At 38.1% G+C, this 10,780-nt stretch overlaps 1 protein-coding gene across 2 annotated transcripts; it reads left to right on the forward strand.

Moving 5' to 3' along the window:
• Positions 1-3,717: 3,717 nt before the first annotated feature.
• On the forward strand, positions 3,718-8,304 carry LOC121316346 (homeobox protein SIX2-like). 2 transcript variants are annotated; one of them, XM_041251410.1, is made up of 2 exons: positions 3,718-4,638; positions 7,005-8,304. In XM_041251410.1, exons 1-2 carry the CDS (start codon positions 4,073-4,075, stop codon positions 7,306-7,308), a joined length of 870 nt encoding a protein of 289 aa, XP_041107344.1. In that variant the 5' UTR covers positions 3,718-4,072; the 3' UTR covers positions 7,309-8,304. The 2 variants fall into 2 exon arrangements, with proteins under 2 accessions (XP_041107344.1, XP_041107345.1); XM_041251411.1 differs by having other exon boundaries at positions 3,718-4,632.
• The last annotated feature ends 2,476 nt before the right edge of the window (positions 8,305-10,780 follow it).

A 10,780-nucleotide genomic window follows, 5' to 3' on the forward strand; every position in this document is an offset into this window, starting at 1 on the left:
CAACGCGCAGCACAACCGAAAGAAACCCTTTTGACAATAAACACGTCAGCAGCACAATCTGAATCGAACGAGAACGCTGCTCCTTCAGATCGCTGTGAACAAGACAGTAATCAATCAAGCAAGAGTATATAAAAAACCACTAAATCGACTATATAACCAGATTAATCAATTTGATTAATCAATAACTCGATTCAGTTATTATTGAAACATATTAATAGTTTCAAATTAGTCATAAAACGTGTTAATCACAGGCATTAACTGGACGTGTTAATGAATGTTCTGGCACGATGGCTGTTTGGGTTTGTTGTGATGGTTTTATTCAGACAGACAAAACAAGACAATATTATGGGTCAAAAAATATATACATATAGACCAACGGAAGTCGAGACTGCGTTTATTGTATTTGCCAGTATTGCATGTACAGTTGTAATTTAGAATACAATGAATTAGCAGTACAGGTATTGCCAAAAGTTTTGCATCTCTGTATTAAATAATTTTGTTTCAGAGTCCAATGAAACCTGCTGAATATGTTACGCTAAATTAGATACCGCTTTGTAGTTTTCAATATACAAAAAAAAAAAAAAAAAAAAAAAAAAAAAAAAATTGACAGCAATTAAAAAATCTGACATTTCAAAATCTAATATGAAATACACTACACAACTATTATGGCTTTAGTTAGACTTTTGCCAGGTGGTTCGTTAGTTTCTTTGATTACACGATGAAACATTTAAATTACGTTTCAATCCCCCCACCCACGTGATGCAAAACTTTTGTCCATAGTTATACCCCGGGTCTCCGCCATGTTTCGCCGTGTGGAACTGCTCCTGGAGCAGACCGCGCTGTTCGGCCGAACAAGCAGATCGTGTTTACAGGGCAGGAAGGTGGGACGGTTTCGCCAAATCAAATTGTCTAGTTCAGTTCGGTCTCATGAAATTACGCCTTAAGTATCTACCCGCAGAGCAATCAAATGACTGTAACAGTGATCTGTTGCAAGAGCACTGGCTCTGCGTCCCGCCTCCAGATAGAAATCTGTCAGCTGTGATTTCCAAATTTGGACTCAAGGCTGCCGTCCCCAGTCCCCCCACCTCAAGGCTGGGCCCTGGGGAGGTTGCGTTGTTTGCACTCTAGTGGGAAATCATAACTATCCACGCGACGTGAAATTTAAAATACAAAATAAAAACTCGCAATCTGTAAGCTCAGAGAATTGTGCAGAAGCAACTCTGTAGCTAGCGACAGGGGGGGGGGGGGGGGGGGGGGTATTGCTGAGTTTTGTTTCTTTTGGTGTTTATCGACCTGAAGCAAAAAGCACCGCACACAATATATTATGTTCCAAGTTTAATTGATTATGGTTAATCCAGTCCAATCCAGGTCAGAAAAGCTGAGCTCCTAAATTTAAAATGCAAGCGAATATTTTCTAAATTATGTTTACATAGCAGTAATTTACAACAGGTTATTAGCTTCATACATACATACATACATACATACATACATACACACATACATCTACTTAATTGGAGGCGGAATCCGGGCTGTGTTTCTTTGAAGTGGCTGTTGTACTCACGTGCGGGGTTGTGCGTAACGCGTATTGATACCTGTCCAGCATGCAGCAGGTACATCTCCCTCCGGCAAAGGTAGAACCGGCAGCTGCTCTCTGATCAAGAGCCCGTCTTGATTAATGCAGCCATAAGACCCGAGAGATAAAAGCAAGCCAGGTATCCTGAAATATAATTTACCACAAAAAAAAAAAAAAAAATCTCTTTTATCTCGTGCCATCTTCTCCTCCTTCTTGTAAAGAAACATCAGCGATGTATTTTGTGTAATTTCATAACAATATCTTTGTTCATTTTTCTTGTGGTCTAGTGCAGTATTATTAAAAGCGCTAGGGGAAGATGAAAGTATATAATCGGCTGCAAGTAAGATTCATAAAAAAAGAATGAGACTAACTGTATGCAGAATTTTTTTATATTATAATTCACAATTTGCTAACAAGTTAACAAACTTTCGTTTTTTTTTATACCCAATTATTATTGTATTACGCGATTGCATGTAATCTAATTAAAGACACTATTTACATAGGTGTTTTTTTTTTTTAATTGTCAAGCCTTTTTTCGGGCACGATTTTTTATGGCTCCATAGATTAATACACTGCCTCTATGTACAATTAAAACAGCAGCTTCGGTCCATTTTACCAACGTGAATCGATTAATAAAATATGGGGAGAATAGAATTTGGAAGGTTGATACAAAAATGAAAAACTCTAAATCCTTACGAGCCGCAAGATTAAATATGGATTTCACAATGCTGAATCGTTAAAGGACGCATATTCCTGGCTTGTTTCTTTTAGGATAAAGCAGTCGTTATTTTTCCTTTTGAAAATATGCGACTGAAAGGTGCTCCTTGTCACTTCCCAGACGTGAACTTTTTCTCTTTCCTCTGGATATCTGAGCACTGATCTCCCATCCCTTTGTCAAGAGAAAGGCAGCTGTCACAAAGAGCTGTTGGCTCCAGCAAATGCGTGAGTTTGCCGCTCGGATCGCAAACCAGAAGGGTTATTTTCTACTGTATAAAACATCAGGACTATTTCTAGAAGCGGGATACCAACCCAAAAGCTTTTGTTTATGCAATATTGCCATTTGTATCCTAAACCGGAATTGTAGAAAACATTTATGCAATTAAATAAGAAAAACATATTTTTTTCAAACACACGATAACTCACGGTGTAAATTAATAAGGAGTTTTTTCCTAACAATAACTTTAGATACAAATAAATATTATTTTTTCGAAAAATTTAAAGTAGATATAATTTTGTTCATAAATATTTTATTAAGTAACAATTCTATATATATATATATATATATATATATATATATATATATATATATATATATATATATATATATATACGTTTCCAGTTGACTATATGCAAATTTTATTAAAAAAATTTTTCAATCGTGTTAAAACGTTGCTTGCTAAAAAAAATAACAAAAAAAAAAAAATTCTTGTTTTATGGCATATCCGGTTTAATTTACGTTAATGCAAATACCGTATAGGTTATAAATGCAGAGAGAGTTCAATAACAAACATATCAAAGAGAAACGTTTTAAAAGCGCCATTGGAACGTAGAACTGTCTGATGTGAATATGTTTTTGTTTGTTTAATGAAAGATATGGCAGAAAAAAATGTTCTCCCTGTGGCTTTGAAGATACAAATATAGGCTACACTTTACTTGCCTTATAATTACGCTGTACTTATGTTTAATGTAGAGTCTGGGGTGCAATGGAGTCCCAAAGCTAAACTGTATACAGACTTTACGCGCATATCTCTGAAAACGTGTAAGCATGTTCCGTTAAAGAGTGACGGTGCTTTTACACGACTGGTAACTCTAGCTTTGGTCAAAAGTGTGGCACGTGTATGGATGTACATACTGAGCTAATCTGTGCACTGGCGCCACCCTGTATTGAGTGCAAAGAAGACTGCGCAGCGCATCTCTGCTCTTTGGCTCTTCCGAGAGTCAATCAAAGCAGAAATTTCTCAAAGCCGTATGTCAAGCTGGGGGCGGGCTCTTAGTGCAGGGGAGCAATCTGTCAAACCAGCCAGGGAGCAACCTCAAAGCGTATCGGGTTACTTGAATGACAGCGTAACCATGGCAAATAATTTGACTAAAACTATTGTCTTATCCTCACCATCCCCGGGTCAGATAACCAGCCAATCACAGCCTACATAATCGCTTTCCTTGCCAGTTAGAATAATATTATTAAAACGAGCGAGAGAGTCTAGTCTTAGGAGTATGTTATTTTGAATCGGAATAGAAAAGGAGGAGAACGGCACTGGAGTTGTAAAAGTTAGTGCTGTAATAACTAGAAGGGGATTGACATACAAAGTTGTTTTGAACAGGACTTAAACCACAGTTGTCGACCTCTTATCTGAAAAATATCTCTCACTGTGGTATTTTAAACACAAGTTTACTGTCGCCGTGCAAAGGGGAATTACAGCGTTGATTCTTTTTGTTTGGCGATCACCAGGGTTGTGGATGTCTTAGTTTTAAAAGAAGTACAAAACAGAAGAGGCGATCATGTCAATGCTTCCAACTTTTGGTTTTACTCAAGAGCAAGTTGCGTGCGTTTGCGAAGTGCTCCAACAGGGGGGCAACATAGAACGCCTTGGCCGCTTTCTGTGGTCCCTACCTGCCTGCGAACACCTTCACAAGAACGAAAGCGTCCTCAAAGCCAAGGCCGTCGTGGCGTTCCACAGGGGCAATTTCAGAGAGCTGTACAAGATTCTGGAGAGCCACCAGTTCTCGCCACACAACCACCCCAAACTGCAGCAGCTCTGGCTCAAAGCGCACTACGTCGAGGCCGAGAAGCTCCGGGGCCGCCCTCTAGGGGCAGTGGGGAAGTACCGGGTCCGCAGAAAGTTCCCATTGCCCCGGTCAATCTGGGACGGCGAGGAGACCAGCTACTGCTTCAAAGAGAAGAGCCGGGGCGTTCTGAGGGAGTGGTACACCCACAACCCATACCCGTCCCCGCGGGAGAAAAGAGAGCTAGCCGAGGCCACCGGCCTCACCACAACCCAAGTCAGCAACTGGTTCAAAAATAGAAGACAGAGGGACCGAGCGGCAGAAGCCAAAGAAAGGTACGAGTAAGTAAACATTGTCAGGATTCTTGATATCTTTTTTTTTTTTAAGTTGATAGTAAATTTGGGACGTTAATACATTAATGATTAATACTTGTGAATTGTCAGATTGTCGCCTTTTGAGTACTGATATCCTATAGACGTGTTTAAAGAACAGCATCTGTGCGCTTATCTAAGTCGCCACACAGTTATATAGTTCAGCCCGTCCTATACCCCTTCACACCATCCTAGAATTCGTTTTTATTACACATTTAGCTCTGGTTTGTATTTATTTTATTTTGTTTTTGTAATATATTGAATAGCAATACGGATTTTCATTGACTTAAGCACTGTCCACAAAATTTTATAATTCAGCAAACCAAGTGTTAATTGTCTCAACATCACAAACAAACAGTGATTTAAGACTATAAGGGGCTTTACATCTCTGCACTGTTTTGCGCAATCCAGTTGTCTGTCTTCCATGTTTATCAAATCATGTTAACTCAGTGCTTGCGGGAAAGTAAACTATGCAAAATCTGCAAGGGAGATGCCAGTGTAGAGGAAAGGCATGCTGTTTTAAACACACTGCTTTAAATGTTTCTATTCCAAAAAATAAATGCATTAATTAATCTTCAGACTGGATCCATAAAACGCGCAGACGCTATAATCGCTGAAAATAGTTATCTTCATATACAGTACAGTAATTATGTATAAATCACTCGTACGTTACATGGACGGTTTAAAAATCCAAACGCTGGCTTTTGTAAATTATAATTGTGAATAGGAGTGCATAGTACTGCAGTATTTTACTGTGCTTTCGCAAAAACCATAGGTGTCGCGTTTCGAAAATAGCCCAAGGAGCTCATTTAATATTCTTACCTAGATACCCGAAATGCATTGTAGCATATAGGTTACATTGAACTGTTCTGTTTAAAAACCACAATGAAATAACATATGATATTGGATATATAATATATATATATATTATATATATCAGCTATATATTATATATATATATAGTCAATGAAGAAGCTTAATAATAATAATATAAAAAAAAAAATAAAAAAAAAAAATAATACTTTTTTTTTTTACAACCTTGCCCGTTCTTCATCTAAACAAATATAAAAAAGACCAGAAATTTACTCCGTCATATACAGAGTTTTAACATTATAGAGGGTTCATTTATGACATCCGTAAAGCTATTAAAATTCAACAGAAATAATACTTTAATTACTGTATTCAAAGAGGCCAGATACGATCAGAAACCGCTGTGTTTACGGGTCATAACTCTACTTTTTTGGTCGTGCATTCTGAAAAAAGCGAGGCCTGGATTGCACACCTATTGGCAAATATAATGATATTTTAAAATATGACGTTTTCGAAGCAGTAATCATTCAAATCTACCTATTAAAGCGCTCTTAAAAACATTACACTAGGAGCCTAAATTAATCAAATATGTCATAAATACAAAATTACAGTCTGCAATATATAATGAATCTAGCGTGAGCATTGACATCTAAAGATGTACTGATTGCACATGAATAAATACATTTACAAATATAGGCCTACACATATTTCATTTCGTTTAGTTTTTATATTAAAGGTCTTTGGCGTTTTTAAAAGTAATTTATTTTTGTAATACACTGCAGTTGTTCCTTGGTGCGCTGTATTACTTTTGCTGTAGACTAGTAGAAAAACGGCATGCAGTATATCTTTCTAAGTGAGATCGTATCACCGCAAAGACATTATAAATATTTTACTTTAAACAAAAATGAACAAAAGAAGAAAAAGAAAACTCCAGAGAGAAAACGTTGGTAGTTTTTGTGTTGACCTCTTCTCATTTTAAACGGCGCTGGTCTGTGTATTTTAAATAATTTGCTGCATACAATTGATCAACAAAAAAACGATACTGAGACCAGGTCCATAAGGTTGTTTTTAATCATCTCCCCATGATATATTTATTTATCTTATGTACTATTTATTTCATTACCGCAAATAAAGTATAAAGATTGTATTACAAGCACATGATATTATGAACAGTGCCACAGACACACAGATTCTCAAAGTAAAGCACCCTGACAAGATGGAGAAAGACACTGGAAATAGTTGTCAAATCAGATAAATGTATTACCTATTGTAATATGTTACTAGAAGTTCAGTAGACAAATAACATGTGAATTCGTATAATAATTATTGTTTGGTAAATCAATATTTTAGGGGCGCTCCTGTTCCCTTCAAATTTAGGACTACACTACTAATTATGAAAGAAACATAACAACGAACCCGTGAAAATGAAGTGTCTACTGAATAAAGCACTGCTTGCATATATATCTAAGTGTATCGATGGGGTTCTGATTGACTCCTTGTTTGTGTTCCTGTTTCTCTTCTCCCAGAGAAAACAACGAGAATTCAAACTCCAGCAGCCACCATCCATTGACTTCTTCCATGAATGGAAATAAATCAATTTTGGGGAGCTCTGACGACGAAAAAACTCCATCGGTGACCCCGGATCACACATCATCGAGCCCTGCTTTACTGCTAACATCGAATTCTGGACTCCAGCCTCTGCACGGGCTGGCGCCGCCGCAGGGTCCAAGCGCGATCCCTGTTTCCAGCGCAGACGCTATGCATCATCACCATTTACACGATGTCATCCTGAACCCCATGTCGTCCAACTTGGTCGACCTTGGCTCTTAAAAACAAACAAAAAAAACCCACAGATTTTTATTTTCTTCTGACATAAGTGATGTACAAAAAATAAATCATTAGCGGGTAGTTTATCAGCAATGGGAAGGCCTGGTGGATAGCTGTTTTCAAGGTACTGTATTAGAATGTAAAGGCAAACAGCAAGGAATGATGTGGACAAAGTCTTCATAATTTGTTTTTTAATCTTGCCGGATTTCAGTTGATCGATTTAGATGGAACCCCCTCCCCTTCCCCTCCCACCCCCTCACCTCCTTTAAAATTCGAGCCATGCTGTAAAGTTGCAATCCTCAGCAATACAAGGAGAAGCAGAAGTAGCAGTTTCTACTCTGCTGCAGCGTGTTACGATCAACTAAAATGGCAATCTGTGCGTATCTGTGTACGGGCAACGCAGCTAGTGCTGAGTGTAACACACGCTGGGTTGTCCTTTATCTGAAGATAAGCACAAACCGTCTGATTTGCCCAGTAACACGCTTTGGGACCTATCTCGGAGCGCAAAATCACAGACTCTATTCTACCGATAGTCTTAAAGGAGAAAACATGTAAAGCAAATAACAGCGTTCTTCTCACAGCGTTTACCACCAAGTTAACACTAGTTTTGTTTTCACTATAAAACACATATTCATGTAAAATAACTTTAAAATAAGTAACTCGGGAGGTCTATTTAAAAGCCCCGATATGTTGTTTCTTGGTATCTGTACTATTTAGCAGAGTAGTGCCCAGCATATTTAATAAACTATTTGGTTCCATAAATAGAAATATTTTCTCCTTTAAAAAGCTGTCAGATAGATTTAGAGACTGTAGACCCCCAACAGCTTACATTAAATATAAACGTGCTTCCCTATTGGGTATCTTACCTTTGGAATATGGTATATTATGTTTACATACTGCAGATTTCCAAAAGGTCGTGTCAAGTTTCTTATGTTAAATGTAGTCATACTGAAAATATCTATGATAAAAACAAATAAAAAAAAAAAAAAACAAAACAAAAACAAAAAAAACTACATCGTCTTCAATTACATTTTTTTTAAATTGTTGTTTTATTGTATTTTTGTTTTGTTTTTGGAGACCTTCCGCATGTAAACATAACAAATAAAGGCTCGACATCACCATGCTTTCATATTTATATACCCTTTTGCAATAAAAGTAAAATTGACTTCACCACGATAGAGAGACATATTCCTTGTTGCTGGGTTTGCGCAGGTCTTCCGCGCATTCATCGCCGTGGGACAGGTACTTTCAAACTGACTTTTTATTTTAGTTTTTGGCAGTTCGTCTTGTTAACCGTCCAGGTGAATGCCTTAGTTTATTTTTAATAGAACTACATTTTGTTATGAACCAATGGAAACGGATTTAGTCTCGTGTGTGGGTTAGTTGGATGTTAACTCATTCGAATGCTCTGTAGGTAGATCCGTGTGTCTGTCGAGTCATATGGGCTTACATATACAGAAATATACGACAGCAATTGTATGCGTTAATCGATTGGTGTGTTTCAGTTGCATTGTTGCAGGGAAATATGCAAAGCCCGTATTTGGAGGTATTGTATTACACATACACTATGAGAATTCCTCAGGAACCCATGCGTGTAGGATATATGAGACGCAATGAAACACACGCGAGGGGTATAGGGAAAGAGAACAGAACAGCGTCTATACGTTTCTCCTGGCAGTCACATCATTTACTCCAGTCAATAAACATGACGACAAATCGGCATTGAAACATGGGCCACAGAAATGCTACGCTATATATGCATTTCTTGGTTTTTTTGTTTTTTTTTGGATAAAAACAAACAAAAAACAGTTCAGTTAATGTTCCACATTACATTCGGCCACGATCTTTTCACTGAATTCTAAGACATTCAAAAACAGTTTGCGTAAGTTCCGGAAGCCAAATGTTTGAAACAAACAAACAAAAACAAATGATTATCCATTATAAAATAGATACCCTCATCTAAAAACCATGGTATACAATTATACACGCAGTGACTGAAGGTGACATATTAGCAGGTAATAGTCATTTAACAAACACTAATTTAAGATTAAGAACAACACTTGTTGTGAATGACTTTAAACGACTTGCATACAGGATAGTGAACTTGCCTATATGTAATGTTTTCAGTAGATCCCGGTATGGTCTGTTGGTCGTTGTGAGTGTAAAGATAACTTGAACTGTGCGTGTAAAGTCGGAAATCATTAAAGATGCATAGAAACACAAACACGAATTTACTTCATGTCATGGTTTAGCAAGACCATGGAGGCTTTGGGTTGAAATAATGAAATAATTAGTAAATCTGGGGTTTTCTTCTGTTTTTTTTTTTTTTCACTGTTTAGATTCCGCGTAACAACGTGATGATTAAATCGTATGATAGAGGTTTGCTTTCTGATGGAAATGTTTCCAGACACACTCACACCATGTATGTAAGTGATACGTGTGGAAATGACTGACAAACGGCACAGCGCGACCAGTCAACTATTTGACCCCTTAGTGTTATGATTACTAAGCGATTCTCACTTCATAATAATATGATATTTTAAGAAAAGGTGATCAGACATTCATTTCTTTTCTTCTATTTTTTAAAAGCAATTTATAACAAGATGTGCGGTGCTGTGCTAAGCCATTGCAAGATGTGCAGTGCTGTGCTAAGGCATTGCAAGATGTGCAGTGCTGTTCTAAGGCATTGCAAGATGTGCAGTGCTGTGCTAAGCCATTGCAAGATGTTCAGTGCTGTGCTAAGGCATTGCAAGATGTGCAGTGTTATGCTAAGCCATTGCAAGATGTGCAGTGTTATGCTAAGCCATTGCAAGATGTTCAGTGCTGTGCTAAGGCATTGCAAGATGTGCGGTGCTGTGCTAAGCCATTGCAAGATGTTCAGTGCTGTGCTAAGGCATTGCAAGATGTGCAGTGTTGTGCTAAGCCATTGCAAGATGTGCAGTGTTATGCTAAGCCATTGCAAGATGTGCAGTGTTATGCTAAGCCATTGCAAGATGTGTGCAGTGCTATGCTAAGCCATTGCAAGATGTTCAGTGCTGTGGTAAGGCATTGCAAGATGTGCAGTGTTATGCTAAGCCATTGCAAGATGTGCAGTGCTGTGCTAAGCCATTGCAAGATGTGCAGTGCTGTGCTAAGCCATTGCAAGATGTGCAGTGTTATGCTAAGCCATTGCAAGATGTGCAGTGCTGTGCTAAGGCATTGCAAGATGTGCAGTGCTATGCTAAGCCATTGCAAGATGTGCAGTGCTGTGCTAAGCCATTGCAAGATGTGCAGTGTTATGCTAAGCCATTGCAAGATGTGCAGTGCTGTGCTAAGGCATTGCAAGATGTGCAGTGCTGTGCTAAGGCATTGCAAGATGTGCAGTGCTGTGCTAAGGCATTGCAAGATGTGCAGTGCTGTGCTAAGGCATTGCAAGATGTGCAGTGCTGTGCTAAGGCATTGCAAGATGTGCAGTGCTGTGCTAAGGCATTGCAAG

The sequence above is a fragment of the Polyodon spathula genome, chromosome 5, assembly GCF_017654505.1.
Source record: "Polyodon spathula isolate WHYD16114869_AA chromosome 5, ASM1765450v1, whole genome shotgun sequence".
Taxonomy (NCBI): domain Eukaryota; kingdom Metazoa; phylum Chordata; class Actinopteri; order Acipenseriformes; family Polyodontidae; genus Polyodon; species Polyodon spathula.

Coding starts and splice junctions, on each gene's coding strand:
- LOC121316346 (XM_041251410.1), top strand. CDS start 4,073: ATGTCAATGCTTCCAACTTTTGGTTTTACTCAAGAGCAAGTTGCGTGC. Junction 4,639..7,004: donor GAAGCCAAAGAAAGGTACGA/GTAAGTAAACAT, acceptor CTCTTCTCCCAG/AGAAAACAACGAGAATTCAA.